We start from the raw sequence: 27,343 nt of genomic DNA, 5'->3' as shown, positions 1-27,343 counted from the left end.
TAAGAACACATTTGATCTTGCTGTTTATTTTATGTTAAAATCATTTTTGATAATAAGTCAGTATTTTTTTATATTGAATCTGTCAGGATCAGACACAAAATGTATTCTGTACATTTGAAGGCACAATTGACCGATCGCCAGGGCTCCGCCCCCTAGTTATTGTTGCTACGTCCGACACATTTCACGGAACTGTCCACCTAAAAGCCATGGCGAGTACGGGTACAAGCGCTATAACTGTCAGTATGAGTGATGATTTTTGGAGTAATAGCTCCGCGGTATCCTCCAGATCAAGCCAAAAGGGACTGCAATATGCAGTGGAAGGATATATCCAAAATATTAAGATCAACAACGAAGTGGACACAACAATAATTGAAGCAAAGGCATACAGGTCTCAATAAAAAAAAAAAAATAGAAACCCTACGACCTCTTCATTGAAATGCAACCAGCACAACATTGTAGACTAGTCATGTTATTTCACCACTGGGTAAGATCTGTATATAATATTTCAAGTTAGCTAATAACCTCCAAAGATTATTCTTATTATTTATTCCGTCTCTGGCGAGAGACTCTGGAGGTATGTAGCTAGCTAGGATGGTGACTATCCATCAATGCAATGTTGATGTTACCGTCAGTAAAACCTTTTGTAAATTTGCACGCTGAGTTATCAAAGCTGACGATTGCGAACGCCAGCAGCATACATACAAAGTGTTCGTTAAAAGTTCTGTTCAATGTTGTATCAAGCATAAATACAAACTACAAAGTGTTTGTTCAAAAGTTTTGTTCAATGCTCGCGTTTGCTATCAATGGCTTCGACAGCTCTGCGTGCAATCATACAGACAGTAACGTTGACATTTAGACGGTCACATAGATTTACATTTACATTTTTTAACATGAACACTTTATTGGAGAGACTAGTTATGTTATTTTAGTGGTAATAATACAAGTATTCATGAACCATAACCGTTTGGGGATTTTCTCTCAACTAGATAGGTAGCCATCATACCTAGCGATAGCTAGCTGGCAGCAAGCAGCTTAATTTACTTTACTGGAGCAGACATATGTGCATTTTTCGATATATTGAGTTGGGTGTGGGGTGACCACACTGTTTAATCCACAGCTGGCACCTTTGCGCCTGTGTTTTGGGCTTTGGGGAAGCGGGGGAAAACGACGTATCCATCTAATCTCTAAGGGTACCTCATGTCATACCTACAAGTCCCGTAGGCTAGGGGTGGGCGGATCGATATAAGTATCGATACTATCGATGCCAACGCTGGTATTGGTATCGGATCGATACAATTGTAATGGGATCGATCATTTAATTTCATTTTCTCCTCTACGTTCACTATACTTTGCTCGTGTCTCCTAGACTCCCCTACAATCCTGGGCAAACGCTGCTCTCATATCACGCTTTGCTCTTCCTCCGCCTCATGCTGCTCTGCTGTGATTCGTTGTCATGCCGTCACGTGACTCATTGACGCAACACGTAGAAGAGCAGCGTCGCACATTGAATGAGAGACATGGCTGAGAGGAAGCAAAGCGCTGTTTGGCGCTATTTTACATCAGAGAATGATTCTACTGCAAGTTGTGACACTTGCAAAAAGAGCATACGATATTGTGGCAACACTACCAACCTCCACAAACACCTAAAAACACATCACAAGGAAAATGCCGAACTACTAAAACGGAGAGAGGAGGAAAATGCACCCAGACCCCCGGCACAGAGACAGAGTTCGTTGGCCGAATCTTTTCAGAGAGGCAGACAGTACCCAGGTAGCTTATAGTAAGAGTAGGCTAATAATATTTTAGTCATGTCATATATATATATTCAGTATTAGTAGTGTGATTGCTCAAACATAACATTGCGAAACTGAGAACAACCTAACTTTAATTTTTACATTTACACCTAGGCTACATGTCACCTGTCCTGCGTGCCCTTTTAACATTAGGCTATGCTCCTGCAAATGTGGAAAGTCCGCGTTTATTGATAGGCTATTAGAAAACAAACGTGGATGTTTTTGAGCAATCACACACTTTTGTTGTCAAAGTGTAGGCCTATTATAGCAACCCATTGAGACGTGTTATCTACAATCCCAAACCAGAAAAAGTTGGAACAATATAGGCCTATTAAATGGACATTAAAAGCGAAAACAGTTATTTGTAAATTCTCTTTGACCTTTGTAGTATTGAAAACAAAGCAACAGCACATTATTTGATGTTTTAACTGATGAATTTGATTGTTTTTTCAAAATAAACACTTAATTCAATTTCAGTGTTTGCAACACATTTAAAAAACACTTAAAAGTTGTGTAGGGACTACAGACACCAAATGAGAATACATTTCAGGTGTAACTTTGTCCCTTTTGTCCCTTTGTCCCATTCGTCCAGCAAACAAGTCTTAAAGCGAGCATTAGTGCAGGGTCCCCCTTGTCCCATATTGCATTTCAAAATGCTCCACAAATTCTCTTTTGGGGACAAGTCAGGACTGCAGGCATGGCTAGTCCAACACCCAAACACTCTTCTTCCTCAGCCATGTCTTTGAAATCTGTGCTGAATGTGGTTTTGCATTGTCTTGATGAAAAAAAAAATTACATACTGTTCTTCCCTACACAAAAGTATTTTTTTAAGTAAAAGTATCGTATCGGTATCGGCGATATTGACCCTATAAATACTTGGTATCGGATCGATACCAAATTTTGCAGTATCGCCCACCACTACCGTAGGCACACTGTTTAACCATGCTGCTCAGACCTCAAAGTTGTCGGACCTTCTTCTCTTAGCAGCGGTTGCTAAGGTATGATTGGACAAGGGCCGTTCTAGGGAGGAGTTTCGCGATCGGTCAATTGGGGAATCTGTTTTTCACTGTGGACACATTTACTGCTGTGCCTCTGCCACTGAAGCAGAGACACTGGCGCGGAGAATGCTTTGATACGGCAGTGATCTGTGAAATGCATAAGGGCTTGTTTGTTTCTGTGTGTGTGTGTGTGTGTGTGTGTGTGTGTGTGTGTGTGTGTGTGTGTGTGTGTGTGTGTGTGTGTGTGTGTGTGTGTGTGTGTGTGTGTGTGTGTGTGTGTGTGTGTGTGTGTGTGTGTGTGTGTGTGTGTGTGTGTGTGTGTGTGTGTGTGTGTGTGTGTGTGTGTGTGTGAGGGTTTCCATTAGCCGGTAGTTCCTTGCTGGTCAAAATGTCCAGTATTAATGCTCACACAAAATGTGGCTATAACATATGCTATCCCTAAACAGGACATTTTTGCTTTAGCAGCAAAACAGCCTACCAGGGTTATTATCGCAAACTGAAACTAAGCCGAAAACCAATGGTTTCAAGACATTTTTGTAAACTGAAATGTACCCAAAGGAAATCTTAAACTAAAAGTTAAAAAAAATGCCAAACTGATAAAAATAAGATAAATATAGCACACAAGAGTTGTTTATTTATGATGTTTGAGAAGACTGTCTTGCTTTGCACATATCAGCATTATACAGTGCTGCTTGAAAGAATGTGAACCCCTTGAGCAGTTTAGAGTTTTCTGTTGTTTTACCATGATTTTCCTATTTTATTATCACCAGTTTTCCATATATGGAATGTCAGGTTTATGTTTATCAATTACATGTACTTGTTTAGAGGGAATTGTGTGACTAGCCAAAAAAACTACATGAAACATGGAATTAGTGTATGTGCAAAAGCAAGTGAACCACCAGCTGCATTGGTAAAGTCAAGTAGGAAACAGATTCGGTGAAACACATCTGGGTGCGTAATTAGTCAATAAAGCAAACCAATCAAATGAGACATCCAACAATGCCGAGAGGAAAGGAGATATCCGAGGACATCAGTAAGAAGGAACTGACAGCCCATCAGTCTGGGGAAAGCTATAAGACCATCTCCAAAAGATTCCAGCTCCATCCATCCACTGTAAGACAAATCATTTACAAATGGAGGGCATTCAACATGACCGCAACTCTGCCTAGAAGTGGACGCCCATCAAGACCATCACCAAGAAGCACCAGAAGAATAATAAATCAGGTAAAAGCCAACCCACACATCACCTCTAAAGAGTTGCGGACCTCTCTGGCAGCATCTGGGGTAAATGTACATGCGTCTACAATCAGACGAAAATTGAATAGACATGACAGTCATGGAAGGGTTGCTAGAAGGAAGCCTCTGCTCTCAAGAAAGAACAAAGCTGCCCATTTCAACTTTGCCAGAGAGCACTTGGACAAACCAAAGGCCTAATGGAAGTCCATTCTCTGGACAGATGAGTCCAAGATAGAATTATTTGGTCACAATCAAAACCGCTTTGTTTGAAGAAAAGATAACAATTTTCATCTGATTGTAGACTCATTTACATTTCCCCCAGAAGCTTTCCCCAGACTGATGGGCTGTCAGTACCTTCTTCCTGATGTCCTCGGATATCTCCTTTCCTCTCGGCATTGTTGATCTTTGTGGGTACACCTTGGCTCTACAGTAGTTTGGTTGGTTTTCTCTCTTTTAATCTGTGTTGCCCAACCCTTTTCCTAAGGATGCCTCATTTGATGTCTCTACTTGACCTTACCAATGCAGCTGGTGGTTCACTTATTTTTGTTTGGCTACTCACACAATTCCCTCTAAACAAGTACATGTAATCGATAAACATAAAACTGACATTTCATATGTGGAAAACTGGTGATGATAAAATAGGAAAATCATGGTAAAACAACAGAACTTTAAACTGCCCAAGGGGTTCAAATACTTTCAAGCAGCACTGTATATGCAGAGCATTTCTTCATGGATTTAAAAGTTGATCTGTTTGTATTTGCACCATCTTCCTTCAATCTTTCTACACTCTCTATTTTTATCTTTTATCTGGATTTTGTTTTCATTGTGCATATTGTTTGTTGGTGACTATCTTTTACTGGAACAATGTCATCCATAATACTACCAATATTTAAAGACATACCCGAGGAACAGCATGATGGCCACATTGGCTGTAATAACAGGGACGGCTCTAATGAGTATTTACGAAGACTTTGAAATTAGGACGGAGAGAGTTTTCAAGGAGTTTGACACAACAGGGACCAGGAGAGTTGGTCTTTCACTGTAAGGTAGTTTCATTCTTTTAACGAGAGAGTGTAAATCCAGGGTTGGGTTACTATTTAGTGACCAAGAAACGCACACCTATTTATCTGATCAATGTTTACTACTTCTTCCAAAATGCATTTGAAATCCGGGGATGCTACATCTTTGTCATTGGGTTCAGTTCTAGCAAGTTAGCTAGCTGGCATCTGGGTGATCTAAATAAGAAAGAAAAAGTGTAGGGCTATGTTTATTAACTCAAAAGTATGGAAAAATGGGGGCTTAACTTTTATAACGTTTGTCCTGGTTTTGCTCAATTGTTACTATTAGTTTTGCTTAACTGTTACTGTTCATTAAATAGTAAAACTGATTTGAGGTCGTCATTCTTAAGTCAACTTAACCATACGTACATTATATTTGCATAAGTAGAGTGTTATTGAAACATGCCTGGTTTGTTCCAGATTTGTCTTGTAAAATTAATTACTTTCCGGCAAGAAATAATCCCAACAGAAACCTTGCTGTGCGTGCCTGCATGCGTGCGTGCCTGTGTCTTTGCAACCGCCTGTGTCCTTGCAACCACCTGTGAATGCATAACAGAGATAAATGAGGTGATGCTCAGTTAACCTAGCCAGAAGTAGCAGCAGGCCAACAATACTCTGACATGCCCGCTCTGGTCTTGGTACCTCCATTTGGGTACACACTCCATGCCTGCCTCATGCGTTCACACACACACGCACGCACGCACGCACGCACGCACGCACGCACGCACGCACGCACGCACGCACGCACGCACGCACGCACGCACGCACGCACGCACACACACACACACACTGTCTCTCTCACTCTCTTACACACACAGACACACACACACACACACACACACACACACACACACACTGTCTCTCTCACTCTCTTACACACACAGACACACACACACACACACACACACACACACACACACACACACACACTGCCTCATGCGTTCACCAGGGTATCGGCTCAGGTGTTGTTTTATTTCCCCCCCAGACATGCTCTTTCTCCAGGGGTCAGAGGTCATATTCAAGGTGGCTCTAAGCCTTCTGGGAAGTCATAAACCATTGATCCTGCAGCATGACAGTCTTGAGTCCATTGTGGATTTCATCAAGACAACGCTCCCCAATCTTGGCCTGGTGCAGATGGAAAAGACCATTAATCAGGTTAGGATCAGTTTTGCATTTCACATTCAGATATTTGTGTGTGGGTGTGTGTGTGTGTGTGCGTGCGTGCGTGAGCGCGTGTGTGTGTGTGTGTTTGAGTCTTTCTGCCTGAACAACGATTTCCAACCAATTAATTTGTATGTTTGTGTGTCTGTACTACAGGCGTGTCTCTGTTACGGGTTTAGTGGTGTACCACTAACACCTTTACTTCACCCCACCCCATCAGAGCCCATGTAGAGGGTGTGTGTAGTCTTTGTATTTGTGGGTGACAAAAACACACTTAGCTGGGTGTGTGCGCAGTCTGTTTTCCTGTGGAGGAAAAGCAGTATGTAGTGGACCAATGATAAAGTCAAAACAATAAGGGTGAATTTGTTTAAGTGTGTGTTAGAGCTTCTTCTATTTCCCCTGCTTTCCACTTACTGTAGGCTGCCCTTTGACCTCTTATGGCGATGACGGTGTTCAGAACCATCAGTGGAGGCTTGGACAGAACATGTCCATATTTACTTTATTCTTAGACAGATACTAGTGTCCACAGATGTTCACATTTCATGCCTGAACGTATCTATGAATGTGTGGCCACCCCCTAGGTCATGTACTGACCTCCCAGACACACTACTTGTCAGATCTCAGTGACTTACAAGACGATGGTGTACTCCTTTCTACCCCATTTTCAGAGTTGATATGACACTTATGCAATTAAGCTTATGATTCATACCCTTTAAAACCTAAGCACCATAATTCTACCTTTTAGGTTTTGTTTTAAAAGTAGGTTTGGAAATCTAGTGTGTATGTCTTTATGTGTGTGTGTGTTTATACGAGCACATACAGTGTGTGTGTGTGTGTGTGTTTATACGAGGACATACAGGGTGTGTGTCTGTGTGTGTGTGTGTTTTATACGAGCACATACAGGGTCTGTGTGTGTGTGTGTGTGTGTGTTTAAACGAGCACATACAGGGTCTGTTTTCAGTATTTTTGCCTTGGAGCAAAGGTGTTGGCCTTAAGTTGAAAGCTCACACACACACACACACACACACACACACACACACACACACACACACACACACACACACAATGACACATGTACTCAGTTCTCTATTGCTTGGTATGTTCATCCTGAGATGTATAGATTCTCTCTGTCTCTTCACATGTCTGAACTAGCCACACTCACAGACTCCCTTTGTCTCTATCTCTCACACATACACACACACACACACACATACTCACTTCCAGTAAGACATGTTATTGTTGTTTTACCAGCCTCTGCAAGCAGAAGCTCTGACTCCTGCCTCTGACATTTAATTAATGTCAATCTGTTTCTACATATTTGTGTGTGACAGGTTTTTGAGATGGATATCAGTAAACAGTTGCAGGCCTATGAGGTTGAGTACCACGTCCTCCAGGATGAGTTGCTTGACAACCCGTCTACCCTTAGCCAATCACAGCGAGCCGCCCAGCTGGAGAAGACCAATGGCAGCCTCCGACAGCAAAATATAGACCTATTAGAAGAGCTTCAGGTACCAATGAAATACTCACTTATGTATATACCACCCTGAAAAGGTGTTTACTCCAATGTGACAATGTAATGCAATGAAAGACAACCTTGAAAGGGTTGAAATAGAAGCTCATGTCTAGTGTAAATTCTTTGTAATGACCTCGTGACATCAGATCTATGTTATTTGCAGGTGGCACATGCAAAGATCCGTTGGCTGGAGGCTCATGTTGAGGGTCTGGTAACCAGTGAAAACGCTCTTCAGAAGGAGGTTTGCTGTCTCCAGCAGGACAAAGCCTCCCTGCAGTCCACCATTACCCATCTTCAAACTCAACTGCTAACCCTCGGCCTCCCTCTGGATCTGGCACCTGAACACTACCACCCGGACTCTGATCCAAGCCAGTTACACAAGCAAAGTCAGCCTGCGAGGGCGAGTCCTAAGATAGGTCAGACCAGAACACCACTCCGTTCGTAAACCCTCAACCCCCCACTCCCCAACCACACCCACTCCCCAACCACCCCCCTCAGAGGCACACTATATGATTTAAAAGTGAAAGACGGTGAACCTGCTGTTCTTTTCTCATCTTTGTTGTCACAGTGACTCCAGTGTGGCACCAGGTAACCTTAACTTCTATGCACTCCAAAGATGTAGAGAAAAAAAAGCGTCACTAAATTGCTGTTCCCAGATGTCTGTGATGGCACTTGTTGTCGTGGAGATGAGATGCCCTCCTACTGCGAGAAGAAACAAAAAACTACATCGGAGGACCTGACATGGCCCTGCTTTGCACATGTTCTGTTTTAAATTAAATGTATTTGTATTCCTCTTTTCATATTCTCTATGTGCATTATATAAATACATTTCATATGCTTTGACTAAAACGGCTCTGAAAATTCTTGAAGTTCTTACACCCAAAAACTTGGAATGAAATGGCTACAGACAGCCCCTAAAATGGAAATAGAGCAACAAATGAAAAAAACAATAATTGAATGAATCAAATTACTCCGCTTAATCAGCTAAGTCAAGAAGTTTTCATGACACAGAGATTAATTCGGTTTAATCATCTTAGTCAAGAAAAATGTATGAAAGATTGTTATAAGAGAAATAGTTGACCTCTGTAGTGTCTTGTGCATGTTACATAGCAGTAGAAAGGGAATTTAGGGTAACGGATTGAATGTTCTAAACAAGGCTCCTTAAATTGTTTAGTGTAGTTCTTTTGTGTTTAATCATTTTCTTAATATACTATGTCATACCTTTACAATGTTTATACATTTGCATTTTCAGTATTTATTAGACTGAAACGAGCAGAAACAGCTGAATATTTTCATATACCCTCACCACTAAATAATGCCCAACAGAGGCCTAAGCAGAGCACTCCCATTGTTTATAATCCAGTGCTTATTTGTTCTCTTATGTGTTTGTGTATTATGTCAGGGAAGGCTTTCTGCCTTTTGTTTAGTTGAGTTGCACTGCTTGAGGCCTGCCGCCGGTCATTTACTGTCCAGGAAGAAGCAAAGGGACTTCAGCAGGCTTGTAACTCTAAATAAAACACGAACAAGTAACAGCAATATTCTAGGTATAAACACCTTTTTCATGGTTTGCACAGGTAAGTGCTTGCCCACTCTTGACGAACTGATTTTATGCTATAAAGGTTCATTATTTTGTAAATATATCTGATTTGAAACAACTGACAAAATATGTGAACTATTTAAAACCCTAATGCTATATTATTATATGTCTGTCCTAGGGGACCTCCCTCATTTGCATATAAGCCCCTGGTCTGTTCTGCCTCAGGCATGTTAGGGCTGAAGAGTGACTAACAGTGCTCTTTTCTCTCTAAGATTTGTTTCTAATCCTTTTGTGTGGTCTTGCTAAGCTCTAGGATCATGGATTGCTGTTATTTTCCTCTTACATTTCATTTGTTTAACATAAATATTTACATTGTTGAACTCAAATTGTACCTTTCCACTGCAGTAGTTTGTCTGGAACAGTAAGTACACCAACGGAAGGCAAATACTTAAAGGAATACCACTAATAAAAAAACAAGGGCTTCATTTATTGTGCAGTGTTTTCTCAGACTATGGAAGCTGAAACTATAGTTTCTGTACTGCTTCGTCTGTACTGCTATAGTTTGAATAGCATCCTGATGTTGACAGGTAATAGTTCGGCTTTACACTTGTTCGGTTTAATCCTTTTCACCACTTCAAGTTAGGTACAACAATACTTTGATGAGAATGGCATCATAGCTCGGTTCTGCATACAGTAAAATATATTCACTTTTTTGAGTACCCAGAATTTGACTGTGAATAACAAAAAGGTCTAATTTCTCTCTCTCGCTCTTTCTCTCTCTTTTCCTCCGCCCTTCTGGTCATGGGTTATGTTACTATCTGTTTAATGCTCCAGGGAGGAAACATAGCACTGTAGACACACCCCAAAACCCCTACATTTAGTTGTAGTTCATTCCAGGAAGATCACGGCTTTTAGGTCAGAGTGGGCCTCATGTCTGCAGGGTGTGTGTGTGTGTGTGTGTGTGTGTGTGTGCGCTAGAAGGGTGTTAGGACATTTAGATGTATTGACAGAGCCTGCAGTAACACCCAACATGTGGCGCCTGTGCAGTGAAGCTAAACTCTCTGCTCTCTCTCCACCCTCTCTAGACCTCACCTCACCCCTTATATGTTTAGAGGAGTCTTGTTTGAACTCGTTCTTTTCAGAGGTATGGAGTTCTATACTGATGTACTCTTCATGTCTACGTTATACATCTCCTTGACCTTAATTATCCCCAATTATGTGCCATTTTCTTTCCAAGTAGGGCGTCTTACTGTAAGACCTTCAGCCATGAGTCATTATGATCATGAGCGCATTATTATATAAGAAGTGTTGGCTGGAATGTGTTACTCACAGATCAGTTGCCAAAAGGTGAAACTGCTTTACCTTTCTATGAAGTAACATGAGGTATGCAACCTTCATACCTGTACTCCAATCTCACTGACACTCATCACCTCTCACCTCAGACCCTATATGCAAAGCTGGTGTAGTGTGGTTAGTATGTATTGTGTCTGTACGAGGTATGATTTGCATATCTCAAACTCAGACTCCCAACACACCGCCACACATCTTTACCATACATGTCATGACAGAAATGGAATGGCTCTCCAGCTATATTATCCAAATATCATGGTATATCCAAATATCATGGTATATCCAAATATCATGGTATATCCAAATATCATGGTATATCCAGATATCATGGTATATCCAAATATCATGGTATATCCAAATATCATGGTATATCCAAATATCATGGTATATCCAAATATCATGGTATATCCAAATATCATGGTATATCCAGATATCATGGTATATCCAAATATCATGGTATATCCAAATATCATGGTATATCCAAATATCATGGTATATCCAGATATCATGGTATATCCAGCTATATTATCCAAATATCATGGTATATCCAAATATCATGGTATATCCAGATATCATGGTATATCCAAATATCATGGTATATCCAAATATCATGGTATATCCAAATATCATGGTATATCCAGATATCATGGTATATCCAGCTATATTATCCAAATATCATGGTATATCCAAATATCATGGTATATCCAAATATCATGGTATATCCAGATATCATGGTATATCCAGATATCATGGTATATCCAAATATCATGGTATATCCAAATATCATGGTATATCCAAATATCATGGTATATCCAGATATCATGGTATATCCAGCTATATTATCCAAATATCATGGTATATCCAAATATCATGGTATATCCAGATATCATGGTATATCCAAATATCATGGTATATCCAAATATCATGGTATATCCAAATATCATGGTATATCCAGATATCATGGTATATCCAGCTATATTATCCAAATATCATGGTATATCCAAATATCATGGTATATCCAAATATCATGGTATATCCAAATATCATGGTATATCCAAATATCATGGTATATCCAAATATCATGGTATATCCAAATATCATGGTATATCCAAATATCATGGTATATCCAAATAGCATGGTATATCCAAATATCATGGTATATCCAAATATCATGGTATATCCAAATATCATGGTAATATATAAATGGTTCAGAGAAGGAGATTAAGTCATATCCATAGACCATACTTGACCCCCGATGCTGTAGGACTCTATAGCAAATGTGAATATGATAAAAACCATAAATATAAATCTATTGGACCCATCTAATGCATAGTAATTGGTCCTGATTAATATTATGCTATTGTTGTCATGATCAAAATCACAATTATGTTTACTTAAATTAACTGTGTCATTGAGACACTTATGATTCCCGTAGGTTTGCCAGCTCACACACTTTTATGTCCTGCCTCACATTAGGTTGAAAAGAAATTCAATACATTTCAGTGTATCTTACTCCAAAAAAATACACCACCAATCTCACAGATTCTCATGCGAAGCCAACCTTGAAAGTTGGTCACTCTGTTCCCTATGGGTGAAGGTAACTATGGGTAGCTGCTGCTCACCTTGAGAAATTGGTGGCTCATTAGCTTAGTGTCTTGTTTCCAGGCCGCTTTAGCAATAGGCACATTTTAGAGGTATAATGGGTCTAAAGGAGATGACCTATACAGTCATCCGCTGGTGGTTTCGAATCTACCCACTCTGGTGACCGGACCAAAAGGTTGAGGATTCAGTGACCCAATCTGTCGGATTTCTGTTTCAGCTGCCTCTGGGTTACTGCACTGCCTCAATGCCTACATCACCCAAAATTCTCACAGCACTTGTAGATAAACTTGCCAAAAAATGGCTGTTGAAAATTGTGGTCTTTTCTGTGTGGTTTCTTGTATATATGCATGAAGCTGTTTTTGTGTTGGGTTCATCAATATTGACATATTAGCTATTGTTTAAATTAATTTCATTAATAGAAATACATTTCATAATTTAATTATGTGCAAGCTCAAAACTTTCAGTACGACTGCTATGGTCCTCAAATAGGTACGTTCATTTAATAAAATTGTATGAAGAAACCATATCATCTGCTGGATACTTTACAGCCATCAGGCTCCTTAACATTCAGTTAATTAAGTCTAATTTTTAACAATACATGTTCCCTTAGAATGTCTTATATTTAATTTTCTCATAACAAATAGGACACCAAATGTATTGGCCTCACAGTCAAGATTTCTAGTAGTGCTATTTTCCGAAATTCTCATTGGGCCTCATTCTCGAACATTTTCTGATGTTTCTTCTGAAATGTTTCTCACGGACTTCATAAAACCAACGTAAGAAAAAGATCTCCAGATTCATGAACACCTGAAAATGTGTTCTCAGCTGTGCTCCCCCGAATGAGAATTCTTAAATTGAACGCGCATTCTCGTGCTCGTGAATTTGCATACATACATGCCCCGCCAGCTCCTTAAAACGGCACGCAACCGAGTGGCGTGTGCAGTCGGGATCGATCAAATCCAAGCGAAAGCACCTCGAAAGCGAGTAATGACAAAGTAAGAAGCGAGCACCGGTCGAGTAAATGCAGATCTAACTTCACCGGTGCAGAGGTGGAGGTACTGTTGAAGGATGTTGATGTGTCCATTCTATTCCAATATGGCTATATCAACACGATTTATTTATTCACTTACATTTGCAGTGTTCGTGTAATACTTTAATTTATTTTAGGACATCACGATGCCAAGTAGAATTATGACTGTAAATGTGAAACGTAGTTGTTAATGATACAAATATTCTCGTATTTATTATTATTATTATTATTATTATAATTATTTTAATCCAAGGGTGTCTGTAGAGTTTTTGTAAACGCAATCACCAACGATTTCTCGCAAATTCAGCCCTTAACATTTCTAACACCGAGCGGCCCCGTGGGGCATCTTGTGTTTTTTTGAGGAATAGTAATTTAAGAAAACTCTAGGATTAACGACTGCTATTTCGCGTTCTGAAATTATTCTGAAGTTCAGAACAAATCCCAGATGCAAAAACTTTAATGAATTTCGGAAGAGTTCATAAGAAATTACTTCCTAAATTCGTATTAACTGCATTCGAGAATGAGGCCCATTGTCTTCCCAATCTCGGAAACATGTATAAAGGCTCTGCAGGTTTCCATGTAATTGGATTAAAGGTTAAAGATATAATTACTGCATGGTTGGTAGCTGCTACACAATTATATGCCAGGATGCTACAGCTACATGCCAACGACACCACAAGAGCTTTTGAATTTCACAAGAACTGCTACCCTTTGCTGAAGTCGTCAAACATGTTTTAATGACATTCTCCTTGCTCAACATTACACAGGTGTTTACTTCAAGTGTGTGTGTGTGTGTGTGTGAGAGAGAGAGAGGGTGAGGGAGTGATAATGTTGCGCTCCCCAAACAATAATGCATTCAAAGACCAAACCCATCAAAGGAATGCTTCATAAAGTCAACACAAACGCACACACACCTTGGCCCCACCTTGGCTTCTCCCCTTCTCCCTCCTTTCATCCTCACTTTTGGGCCTGAGGCAGCCAGTGACATTTCCGACCTCCTGCTTCTTGTTCAGTGCCATGCTTGACACGTGAAGCATATGCACTCTGAAAAGGGGAGACAGCCTGAGCTTGAAGCTTGAGTGTTCAATGTGACATTTAGAAATATCATCTGCCAGTCAAAACCCTAGAGGAACAGCTCTGATATGTTGTTTTGGAATCGCATGAATCTGTTTTGTTGTTTTAACCCTAAGGAATACCATCACAAATAAATCAAAAAACTGGCTACGAAGTTATGGTGCAACTCTGATAGCAATCGCAGCAGTTTGTCACATATTTGTTAAAACTATTCATTACAGTAATGACCTTAATTCTTGGAGTAAAATTGTATTTCTTGTCTTTCTAAATAAGACAAATGAACCTTGTGGTGTGCAACAAAAATATTTGGTAACGTGTTACGTTTACTCAGTTACATTAAGACTACTTAAGCACTTTCCTTATCAATGAGTGGTTTTAAGGCAGAATTCTTTTAACGCTTACTCGATTACATTTGCGATCAGAAATATGTAGGCCTACCAAACGGTACATTAAGCTACACACACACAATCGGTGGGAAAAGGCTAGCATTGAGGTGAGCAAATCGTAGCACCTTCCAGATGGACATGGGAATTACCTACTATACGTATACGTATATAAAGCTGGAAAGGTTAGCCTAAACATCAACAATAGGCCTAGAAGATTAGGTTATATAGGCCGGGCTAAAACTGTTGTATTTGTTTAATTCGGTGGAATGTGATTTAATAGGCTATGTGAATGTGCTGATGGCTATCCTATGTCGTGTTTATTAGTCAAGCATTTAAAAATGTTATATTTAAACATTTAAATATAATACATACGCCTTATAAAAGTAAGAAATATCATCAGATGAAGTTACTCACCACTTCAAGTCATTTTATGAAATATACATTTTAATTTTTTTCTACATTTTTACTCAAGTTATTGTTTTTGATGGTCATTACTATTATAAGTTAACAATACCTTTACTAGAGTACAGCTACAGCTTTTGCTTACTTTCTCCACCTCTGGTGTGCAACCACACACATACACGCGTGCGCGCGCGCCCGCACACACGAACACACACACACACACACACACACAGAAACACACGCACAAACGCGCGCACCAGCACCGGGAGCCAAACCCGCGCCCCACCCTCGCCTCCAGTGGCCGCCGGTCTCCGCCCAAGAACACAACACGGCCCTTCCAATGATCATATGACAAGCGGTCTTCTTGGAGGAAAAATCACTCTAAAGCAAAGTCTCTTAACTTGGGGAAGTTTTCAAAAGCATTTGCTTGTGGACGGTCAAGTTTTTGGGACTTTTCTCTCAGCCTATTCCCCAGCGTTTGCCAGGGACAGATGACACGACGTTTTTTCTGCGTCACTTTTTTGTGCCGAATTCCTGATATCAAAGGCATTTTCTCTACTCTCGTGAAAAACGGAATATCGACAATTCACTTTTCTCCTTAAGTCTTAAAAAACGGAACAGCTACAAGACAAAGCAATCACGTGAGGTAAATAATATAACTTGCGTTAATTGTGTATGTTGACACCACCATGGAATACAATACTATTGTCTGTTTTTTCATATGTCACATAATTGTTCCACAGATGCCAGAACATCGTTGGTTGTCTTTTTTGTCGCCTACATTTTATACATTGGTGTCATATTACTATCACTGTAACAGTTGTTGTTTTTTCGGCCTTTTGGCCCACATCTAACCATAGGCTATAGATTAACTTTCTGTAATCACAATTACACCAGTCAGACTTATATACCTAATGCATAAGTTAGTCATTCTTTCCTGATTGCACCGCTTTTATATTCTTTTATTCAGAACAATGCTATGGCATAATTATAACTCAACAACAATCTCTTTCTGTCATATGTGTCACAAATGGGACAGTTGCACACAATTTCATTCCATTAGTCTCATGAGATGTAATACCGTCCTGGGAGTTCAGTCTTTACACCATCATAGATCTGTTTTAAAAGTAGATTAGCTAATATCATCTTAAAGGACTGTCATCCAAATGTTTGATGGATAGGACTTTTAAATAAAAGGGGTTCAGACACTCTGATGTCATGCTGGTAGGCTGGTAGTGTACGTCCTACTCAGTGTGATTATAGACTTAGATACTAGATACTTTGTTGTTGATAATGTAATTTGCTGTATGACATCTGTAGACATGGACTACTAAATTCCTGGAAATGTTCTGAAGTGTAAACTTAAAATTGCAATCCATGTGGAGATCAAAATATCACCTATATGACTCAGAAAGCAGTGAATGATGCACTCAGTAAAACGTGAACAAGCTCACAGAAGTTAAGCAATGAACAATAAATGCCTTTACTCTGTCTGTCTGTCCCTCTCGCTTACTCTCTCACTCACTCTGCCTGTATGCTTCTCTTTGTCACCTATCCTCAGCTTTTATTTCCTGACTTTTTGTCTCAAGGCTATAGCTTGCGTCAGACATTCCACTTGGCACATAGAGGCTCTCTTCCTGTTTGGAGCCTCTTAAGGGAAACTGCCTTTGTTGGGGGGGGATGGGGTGGAGTAGGGCGTGCACACTCACTCCCTTAAACACTAGCACACAAATACACACTTACACACACACACACGTACACACACACACACACACACACACCCAACCCTCTTACACGCCTTTCCCCCTGAATCAACACACTGATGTTATCTGCTGGAACAACACACACACACACACACACACACACACCATTGCTCAAAGGGCATGTAGTTGGACATGCAGGGCTAAACATTAAATGTTCTTTCCGTGGTAGTACATGTGTAGGCAAGACCCCACACTTTATTTTGTGCAACTAAAGGTTTTTACAAACAGATGAAGGCTTACTCGTTAAACGTTAAACTAAAACAGACTATGTCTTCACTTCTCTCATATTTTAGTTCAAGTGACCCCACCACCTCTGCCTATATACACACATACACCCTCATAAAAGTATGCATGCTGTCTGTCCTCACTGATGCTGACCGCCCATGTCTGGAAAGAAACAGCTTTCAAGTCGAGTTTTTTACAACACAAATGAAGTGACTGAGCTATAGCTTTAGGCTTTTGTGTTGAAAGACATCTGGACAGCCTTGACAATGTTCCCAAATGTGCAATACGTAAAGGTGCCATACTCAAGTAATAGTTATATTCTATTCCCATATTCACATGCTCATATCCATTTAAGAATAGTCTGGGGCTCGACATTTTGTCAGCCGGCCTCGGTGAGATCCTGTTAAGTAGGTTCATGTATTTCTTTCCTGTTAAACTAGTAGGAGGGGCAGTTATGTCATATCAACTGTGGTCAGTGATATCATTCTGGATTTTATATTTCTGGGTGGGTGTGCCTTGCTATGCCCTTCCTGACTTTCGTGTGTGTGTGTGTGTGTGTGTGTGTGTGTGTGTGTGTGTGTGTGTGTGTGTGTGTGTGTGTGTGTGTGTGTGTGTGTGTGTGTGTGTGTGTGTGTGTGTGTGTGTGCTAAAAAGTAAGACACACAGACATACACTCACCTCCCTCACTCTGAGTTGAAAAGTATAAAGAGAGAGAGAGAGAGAGAGAGGGATAGAGATATGGCAAAGGAAAGGTGTGAGAGAGCGAGGGATAGAGATATGGCAAAGGAAAGGTGTGACAGAAGACTAACAGGTAAGAGTATAGACAGACGGAATGTTTGATAAGTGGGCTGTTTAGGTGCTTAGTAGCAGCACTTAGATAATATTTGCGCTTTTTACGTATATTTGCACGTTTTAAATATATTCTGATAACAACATGACCCCAAGCAGTCATAAAGAATTTTCCAAACGTTGTGGCAGCCCATTCAAATCAATGGAACCTTGCGCAGCATTCTGAAGAGCTGTGTTATAAAAAAGGTCATTTTATTTGTAATTTGTGATCATATGTCAGAGTGCATTTCAGGGTTCTCCTTAACAGGGTGCGTGTGTGTGTATGTGTGTGTGTGTGTGTGTGTGTGTGTGTGTTTGTGATAGTGAACGAAAGAATGTCCATCAGTGTATGTGTGTGTGTGTGTGTGTGTGTGTGTGTGTGTGTGTGTGTGTGTGTGTGTGTGTGTGTGTGTGTGTGTGTTCGTGATAGTGAATGAATGAATGTCCCTCAGCTGACCTCAATTGTTATAAACACTCCTTTTTCAGTGGTTGTGTTTTATCTCTCTGTTCTTCAGTCCCTGTGTGTGTGTGTGTGTGTGTGTGTGTGTGTGTGTGTGTGTATGTGTGTGTGTGTGTGTGTGTGTGTGTGTGAATGACTATATATGTTTTGTGTGCCTCCATGTGTGGATGTGAGTAGACAGTATTCTCTCAGCCTTTGTCTCTTTGGCAACTGTAGCCGGTGGTCACACCCTGACTGCCGCCAACCTCAACCTAGCAACCGCCGTTAGCCAGGAAGAGCATGTCTTTTCGGATGTGAATCGATTTTTTCACATTTATTCATGGTGTGTCTCCACACGTGTGTAGGCACAAAGGTGCGTGTAGTGTGCTGTGAAGGCTTTGATGCGAGTTATGCTTCTGTGTTAATATGTAATTAAATCCATGATCGATAGACTTTGGTCAAGATTGAATGTCTTTCCATCATACATTAACCTTGATCTTACGGTAGCTATAAAAATCTGTGATCACTGATCTACAGTACATTAACACATATTCAGAAATACACATTTGCACACATAAACACACACACACACACACACACACACAGAGAAACGTGTGTTTAAAACAAGACATTCATCAGTAAGTCCAGTTGTTCTTCACTTGTGTCATTCACCCGCTTAGCGTGACCACATCACATTTGCACACCTGTGCTTTCGAAAGAAACATAGGAACATACAGCTGTTTGTGTTTATGTGTAGTTAACTCTGAGATTTGACATTCCCTAACTTTTTGTCCATATGTGTTTGTTTATTTTATCTGTCTCTGTGTTTAAAAACCCAAATGTTTGTGTGTAGAATTTAAATGGAGGCCTACAAGTTCGGTCAGAGATAATGACACCAGAAAATGTTTTCAGCATGTTCTTTAATTGTGTTCAACACACACACACACACACACACACACACACACACACACACACACACACACACACACACACACACACACACACACACACACACACACAGACACATATACACACACACACACACACACACACACACACACACACACACACACAGAGGGAGACAAGAGTTTTGTTAGAACTGGCCCTACTGTCAACTGGTTGGTTGCTGATGCCTGATGCTTCTCCTCTGTTCTTGGCTCTCACAGGTCTACTGCTGCCAGCCATGCTCACCTATGACTATCCAGTAAAGGACATGGAGACGGTGAGTTTACTCGCCCTGAGGGACCCCACTTACATGGCTTCATGAGGACAGAATTGACACTGTCCATGGGTTGTGTGTGTGTGTGTGTGTGTGTGTGTGTGTGTGTGTGTGTGACTGTGTGTGTGACTGTGTGTGTGTGTGTGTGTGTCTGTGTGTGTGTGTGTGTGTGTGTGTGAATGACTATATAAGTTTTGTGTGCCTCTATGTGTGGATGTGAGTAGACAGTATTCTCTCTCTATCTCTGTATTTCAGGTTTTCTTTTCTCTTTATTTCTCGCTTGGTTTAAATGGATAGCTTTGCCTCCTCTTCCCATATAGCAGACATTTTGCATTTATGCAATTTGATGGTGGAGTGAAAATCAATCTGTCACTTCCTCTTTCACAAACAGTTCTGGGGAACAGTTGAATACAGTAGACGGACTGGTTACCATCAAGGCAGGCGAGAAAGGAAAGGGGATCTGGAGTGTGTGTGTGTGTGTGTGTGTGTGTGTCTGTGTCTGTGTGTGTGTGTGTGTGTGTGTGTGTCTGTGTCTGTGTCTGTGTCTGTGTCTGTGTCTGTGTCTGTGTGTGTGTGTGTGTGTGTGTGTGTGTGTGTGTGTGTGTGTGTGTGTGTGTGTGTGTGTGTGTGTGTGTCTGCATTGTTTTTCATTGTTAGCCAGCATGCACTTAGAGAGGTAGAACTAGTTTCACACTATTCCCTCCTTCTATCCATGTTTTCACCGCAGCATGTACCGAGAGGCCAGGCTGGGTCCGTGTGTCGGTGTATTGTACACAGACTGGGTTGGTCTCTGTGGGGGTGCTAGGTTTCAATCCAGCTTTGAGGCCCAAGTGGGATGCAACAATTAGAGGGTCTAAAACACGTACTTAACAACAATAACAACTCTCAGTTGTCATCTCGCCACGTAGTCTCCTTCGGGCTCTGTCACAGATGGACACACATTCCTTTCCCATGACTTTTTCCCAGGGTGTGTGTCGCTGTGTGTCTTCGAGAGAGGAAAAAGAGAGTTTGTGTTTGGTTTGTTGGTATTCTTGTTTGTTCTTGGGACATCCAGATGCAGTCTGTTGTTGGATTATTTTGTGTGTTTGTGATTATGCTTCCTATATGCATGGGTCAATCACCTTACGTTTGTGTAAATAATATATATATCATCCTCTGTCATGTTGTATGTACCATATTATATATATTTTTATTATTATATATATATTAATTTCCCCTTATTCTCATTTTCTCATTCCTCCTTCAGTCGGTGTTCCAGGGCTACACTTCAGTACTGAAACCTCAAGTGGAAGCTTACAGTGTCATCTTCCCTCCACACGTGGGACCCACTGGCACGGGGCATCTCTACCCATCTCAGTACCAGACTCACACTTACTATCAGCCCCACTTCCCTACCCACTACCTTCAGGCCTTCTCTAGCCACCCCCAGCAGCAGTCTGAAGCCCAGCCCCCCTCCACCACCCAGGTGGAGCCAGTAGATCTCTCCCTCAGTAAGCGCTCCTCCTCTTCTCCCTCCTCTTTCTACCCCTCCTCTCCATCATCCACTCGAAGCTCTCTCTCCCCTCCACACACCTACAGCAGCCCTCACATTAGCGCCAGCACACACCCCCACTCCCAACCGCCCACCTGCTCCAGCTCCAGCTGTGGCTCTGCCTCTGGCTCCCCCAGGCCCAGGCAGCAGTCTCCGACAGCGATGGCCATGCCCTTTTCAGCCATGATGCCAGTCTTACACGCCCCTAATGGAATGATCCCTGTCATTCTGCCCATCATGTACCCCTCGGCTATGCACCAACCAATCATGCTATCCCCAGTTGCCCCTGATGACAAGCACGGAGGGGCAGTTGCATCCTCACACAAGCATGGTAAGTTGCTTCTTTCTTTCTCTCACTCACTCTCACACACACACACCCCCACTCCCCCGCACACGCACACATACACGCATACACACACACACACATACACGCATACACACACACACACACACACTTGCACATGCACACACACACACACACATACACACACACACACACCACACATACTCGCACACACACACACAGACACAAACTCACACACACACACACGCACACACACACACAAGCACACACACGCACAAACACACACACACACACACACACACCACACATACTCGCACACACACACACAGACACAAACTCACACACACACACGCACAAACACACACACAAACACACACACACACACACACACACACACACAAACACACAGCTAATTCCCCTTTCCTTCCAACTTATTATTATCCCAACTGTAGTTACTGTAAACACTCAGCTGTCTTCGCCTCTGTCACTCCCCCACGCGTCCTCTTGAGTTCATCTCAGATTACATTACATGGCTGTTCCATGAAGCTTTAGGCTACCAAAGAAGTCTGAGTGGAAACAAATGCTCTTATCTTACGTCAAAGGAATCTGTTGTTTTATAGTTAGTTCACATCTAACTGTAACTTCACTCCCTTCTTCTTTCTTATTTCTTCTGCAGCCTCCATGAGGTCTCCTAACATATCAAATGACAACCTGGAGCCGGTGAAAGTGATCAAACTAGAGCCTGGCTCTGACAGTTCTCCAGAACCCTACGACGAGGAAATAACATCTTCAGTGATCAACAGTCACTTTTCTTATGAGTGAGTATGACACGCGTATGCACTTCTGTATACTTCCTGTTACTCATACAGTTCTGCATCGTCTCCTCACATAACCACAAGAGGATACAGCTTTATACACTCCTTCTATAGATTAACAGGTTTACAGCTTTATACACTCCTTCTATAGATTAACAGGTTGACAGCTTTATACACTCCTTCTATAGATTAACAGGTTTACAGCTTTATACACTCCTTCTATAGATTAACAGGTTTACAGCTTTATACACTCCTTCTATAGATTAACTAAGAATGGGACCCTTACATATCTGTATGGGACCATTTATTGGGTGATCTTATTGGGTGATAATTTATGGTAAAAAGTGTGTGTGTGTGTGTGTGCATGCGTGAGTAAGTGTGAGGTCAAACGTGTCCTTTCTTGTCCTATCTGGTACTGTAAGTGGGGGAATTTTTAGTGCATTCTTCAAGAATGCAGCTAAATGTCAACACTCCATACTTTCAACACTGTACATCTGCTACCCAACCCCCCATCCCTCCAAAAACACACACATTCTCTCACACCCTGTTATTATCCCTTAAACTATTTCTTTGTCACACACAGACACACACACACGTCGCTTATTTCGTGTGAATATGTGTATTTGCATGTCTGCATGGTCTGCTAGTCCGATAGAATCTCCCAGAATGCATCATCCCCTTAGAGCCCTTATATAGGTGAGAAAAAGGACTGCTATTGAGTTTCACTTCTGAGTGGTCTTCGCTGTGTTTACATGTTTTCTGAATAGGTGGATATGTGTTGCTCAGGAATGTCTTGTATGTGTGGCATTAGAAATGTAAATGTAGCATCCTCACTCCATCTTCTCTAATCATTTAAAATGTGAGACCAGAGATGGATTACAGGATGCGGGATGGGCAGCGAACTGAAGGGTGTTGTGTCAAAAAATCCTCCCCTTCAGAGCAAAAACATACAGTCACAAAGGGGTGGAGGCAGATAGCGAGATACAGGAAGTCTTAATTACAGTATGTGTAAGGGGGAGTGGCAGTTTGTCTGCATTCTGTGGACCACTGCAGGCTCCAACTAGCGAGGAGTAAAAAAAAAACAACCTTAAAATAACCTTACTATGAACGTTAAGAATACATCCCTGTAAAAACCTTTGAGACACTCCAGCACCATCGCACAACATCCCCATGATAAAGGCAATTGCAAAAAACTCCAATCAAATCAAATTGAACAAGCCACGAACTTGGCGGGAATAACTCGATGTATTGTAGGGATTAGGAATAATGCTGTCATCTAATGGTCATTCAAGGAAAAGGCAGTAATACTTTAACTATTTGGTTTTCTTACTCTCTCCCTCCCTTTTAGCAGAGTTCAATACAGATATATCAGACTACAGATATACAGATGTACCAGTGTACATGTATGTGTGTTTGTTTTCCTAGGAAAAATACTCCCTCTGTGATCATGCATCCTGTCAAAACACGGCCTATGGAGTCCCCAGATCCACTGAAGAAACGGCGGATCCATTGTTGTGACTTTGGCGGTTGCAATAAAATCTACACCAAGAGCTCCCACCTTAAGGCACACAGGCGCACTCACACAGGTCAGTCACGCACGCTCATACACACACACAGGTCAGACACACACACTCATACACACACAGGTCAGACACACACGCTCATACACTCACACAGGTCAGACACACACACTCATACACAAACACAGGTCAGACACGCACACTCAAACACAAACACAGGTCCGACACACACACTCATACACGCACACAGGTCAGACAGGCACACTCATTCACAAACACAGGTCCGACACACACACTCATACACGCACACAGGTCAGACACGCACACTCATACACTCACACAGGTCAGACATACACACTCATACACTCACACAGGTCAGACAGGCACACTCATACACGCACACAGGTCAGACACACACACTCATACACAAACACAGGTCAGACAGGCACACTCATACACGCACACAGGTCAGACACGCACACTCATACACTCACACAGGTCAGACACGCACACTCATACACTCACACAGGTCAGACACACACACTCATACACAAACACAGGGGAGAAAGCAGCGGATAGAACAGGTGTATCTAAATAATTATCTTTGTTCAGCTTTCTAAGCCTCAGGAGCATTCATAAGTCTGTGAATGTCTATAGAAACTTTAGTAATCTTCATAAGTCTATAAATGTCTATAGAAACTGTAGTAATCCTTTTAAGTCTGTAAATGTCTAAAGAAACTGTAGCGTAACTATGAAAGTTATCGGACAGTGTCAAACATCTGCTATTCTGTTAAAAAATCAAAATGCTAAGTTTAATAATGATTTAACAATCTATAACTTCAGTTTAATAATGGATTAACATGTCAACGCGAACGTTTACCGAAAACACACGCTGTCCGATAAATAACACTGTTACGATAGTGATCTTCAAAGGTCTGTAAATGTATATAGAAACTGTAGTGTAACTATGTAATCTGCCATTCTGTTAAAGATGCATTTATAAGGCTGTAAATGTATATAGAAACTGTAATAGTCTTCATAAGTCTGTAAATGTAAATAGAAACTGTTAGTCTTCATAAGTCTGTAAATGTATATACTAGAAACTGTAATGATCTTCATATGTTCAATGTTTTTTAATGTGTATTCTTTTTTTTGTAGGAGAGAAGCCATATAAGTGCATGTGGGAGGGGTGCACGTGGAAGTTTGCACGTTCAGACGAACTTACACGGCACTTCCGCAAACACACCGGCGTCAAGCCCTTCCAGTGCCCTGACTGCGAGCGCAGCTTTTCCCGGTCTGATCACCTGGCCCTGCACAGAAAACGCCACCTGCTGGTCTGACCAGAGCAGAGCACCTTCTGCTGGTCTGAACAGAGCGCCCCCCCTCCCCCTACTGATGCTCCTACCCCTTTAGCTGTCCAACCCCTGAGCCATACTCTACCGCTGAGATGAGAAGCGTGTGTCTGTTCTTGCTCAAAAGCCTTTGTTCAAAAATGACATTTTTCTTTAACTTTCTTTCATATCATTCATGTTATTTTTCTCGTGTATGTCCTCTGATTTGCTTTCATTGATCTTTGCTGTACAGCGATTGTGAACTTCCTCTGCTGGCCAGAGGACTCAGACACACTCACACGCATGGATACAGAGACACACACATTCACACTAGCATGCACATGCACACAGAATAACACACTCACAGACACACACATTGAGACACAACTTCTACATTGTCTAATTCTCTGTCTCTCTGGATAAGACATAAACAATGTGAATCTTGTTTTTATTTTAGAATGCATGTCTATAAATGCAAAATAGTTTGTGCCACTCAAAATTAGTGCTGTTATAATTGCTTCAGACCTTTTTACCACAACAACTGATTGTCTTCCTCCTGCCTAAATTTGAATGAGTGATTTTATATGTAGAGGTCTGTGTGCGTGCGTGTGTGCGCGTGTGTGTTTGCGTGTGTGTGTGTGTGTGTGTGTGTGTGTGTGTGTGTGTGTGTGTGTGTGTGTGTGTGTGTGTGTGTGTGTGTGTGTGTGTGTGTGTGTGTGTGTGTGTGTGTGTGCGCGCGCGCAGGTCTGTAAGCGTGTGTACTGTGTGTGTGTGTGTGTGTGTGTGTGCAAATCCTCATGTAGAATGGAACTAATCAAAGAGTATAACGGCATCAGCCACCTTTCTTGTGTAACACACCTTTAGTCAACATTATTAATCACAGAACATTTTATTTTACTTTTATTTGTCTACAATTTGTCATCATTTGTCCATGATCTATTTATTTTAGGTTACATAAGACTATGTATGGCTCCTTGTATTTTAACCAATTACCTGAAGAGAAAACGGGCATTTACTACTCCAAAATGTGAAATATTTCTGAAAGGGCATTATTGTTGGGTTGGGTTTTGGGAATGTATTGGTTGTTGTGCATATTACTTAATGTGTGTGTAAGACACTTGTAGTATGTAAAGGAATCATGGAAAACAGGGAGGTGCCTTATAAAGGCATATTTGCTAATACTTTAAGAGCATTTCTGAGGAAGACCTTTGTTTAGAAGTCATTGTGATGGATCATGTGCACTTTATAACTGATTATAGAAGCCAAGGTCTTCTGAGATATCTGAGATGCAGCATGTCTGAACGTTTCTGGAAGGCAGTACTCAGTGAACAAGACCACATCATACATTCAAATGTTACTTCTATTTAAACGAAGGATTGTTTTTGCAATACATCTTCTAAGTGCATTTCAGGTTATAAGGGTAAATCTGAAAAGGTACCTGAGGCTCAATACCTCTTTTTTGAAAGAGTGACAGTCCAGGCAGAAATGAGGTCGTGGAAAGCATCTATTTCTATGGTAGATCCCATAACCCACAGCAGCCAAATAAATAGGCAAAGAAATAAAAAAACACATTTTCTCTATGCAGATTTTTATAATAGAAATTGTAATATATTTTTATAGAAAGACAAAACCTAAGTGATGAGATTTTGTATTTTATTAATTGCATGATTTTGATTTTTTTTTTTTTTACCTGAAATGACTAGTATACATTTCTATAAAGATGTGAATCCTTGTATCGAAAAATATATATTCTCACAGTTCAGAGGGAATGGATTCTTAGCTTCGTACCAAACTGTGAATTGGGTATATATACTGTACAGATGCATATGGTTTTATTAGAATTAATAATATCATATAATAAACATGTATTGATATATTTTGCACAATGAATTGTTTTTTTTCCCTTTGTTTTGAACATATATATTATACACCTAGTAGATTTGTGGGCATAATATCCAGCAGAACACAAAATTCCCAGAGCACATAGATGAATTTCCCTGGTTAAATTGTGATCGTTGGTTCTGAGAGGTTTAATGTCCTCTTAAATTATGGTTGTTACTCAATGCATTGATACTGGAACATTCTCTCCATTTAAGTTTAACACGGTTTCTGAAAACCTCTTTCACGGGGCTACCTGCTATGGTTAACAAAAACAGAACTGATCAGTCTTTAGATCTGGGTTTGATACCTGCTTATGTTATTATACCTTTCATAGTTTAAAACATTTT

General features: G+C 40.9%; 2 protein-coding genes across 2 annotated transcripts in view; both read left to right on the top strand.

Annotated features, from left to right (window-relative positions):
• Nucleotides 1–8,567, top strand: part of tbc1d1 (TBC1 (tre-2/USP6, BUB2, cdc16) domain family, member 1) — a 61,366-nt gene extending 52,799 nt beyond the window's left edge. The window contains exons 21-23 of the mRNA XM_080859477.1: nucleotides 6,071–6,240; nucleotides 7,578–7,754; nucleotides 7,923–8,567. Of these exons, the coding sequence (XP_080715603.1) occupies nucleotides 6,071–6,240; nucleotides 7,578–7,754; nucleotides 7,923–8,204 (629 nt within the window). The 3' untranslated portion in view covers nucleotides 8,205–8,567. The remainder of the gene's footprint in view (nucleotides 1–6,070; nucleotides 6,241–7,577; nucleotides 7,755–7,922) is intronic.
• Nucleotides 8,568–15,480: 6,913 nt separating this feature from the next.
• On the top strand, nucleotides 15,481–25,746 carry klf3 (Kruppel like factor 3 (basic)). Its single transcript, XM_080859706.1, has 6 exons — nucleotides 15,481–15,786; nucleotides 19,562–19,617; nucleotides 20,861–21,476; nucleotides 22,126–22,267; nucleotides 23,690–23,850; nucleotides 24,943–25,746. Exons 2-6 carry the CDS (start codon nucleotides 19,579–19,581, stop codon nucleotides 25,122–25,124), a joined length of 1,140 nt encoding a protein of 379 aa, XP_080715832.1. The 5' UTR covers nucleotides 15,481–15,786; nucleotides 19,562–19,578; the 3' UTR covers nucleotides 25,125–25,746.
• Nucleotides 25,747–27,343: the final 1,597 nt, after the last annotated feature.

This window comes from Sprattus sprattus, assembly GCF_963457725.1.
Source record: "Sprattus sprattus genome assembly, chromosome: 20".
NCBI lineage: Eukaryota > Metazoa > Chordata > Actinopteri > Clupeiformes > Clupeidae > Sprattus > Sprattus sprattus.
Note: the sequence above shows the minus strand (reverse complement) of the source record. Positions and strands in the feature narration are given on the sequence as shown.

Coding starts and splice junctions, on each gene's coding strand:
- klf3 (XM_080859706.1), top strand. CDS start 19,579: ATGCTCACCTATGACTATCCAGTAAAGGACATGGAGACG. Junction 21,477..22,125: donor TGCATCCTCACACAAGCATG/GTAAGTTGCTTC, acceptor TTTCTTCTGCAG/CCTCCATGAGGTCTCCTAAC. Junction 23,851..24,942: donor ACACAGGCGCACTCACACAG/GTCAGTCACGCA, acceptor TTTTTTTTGTAG/GAGAGAAGCCATATAAGTGC.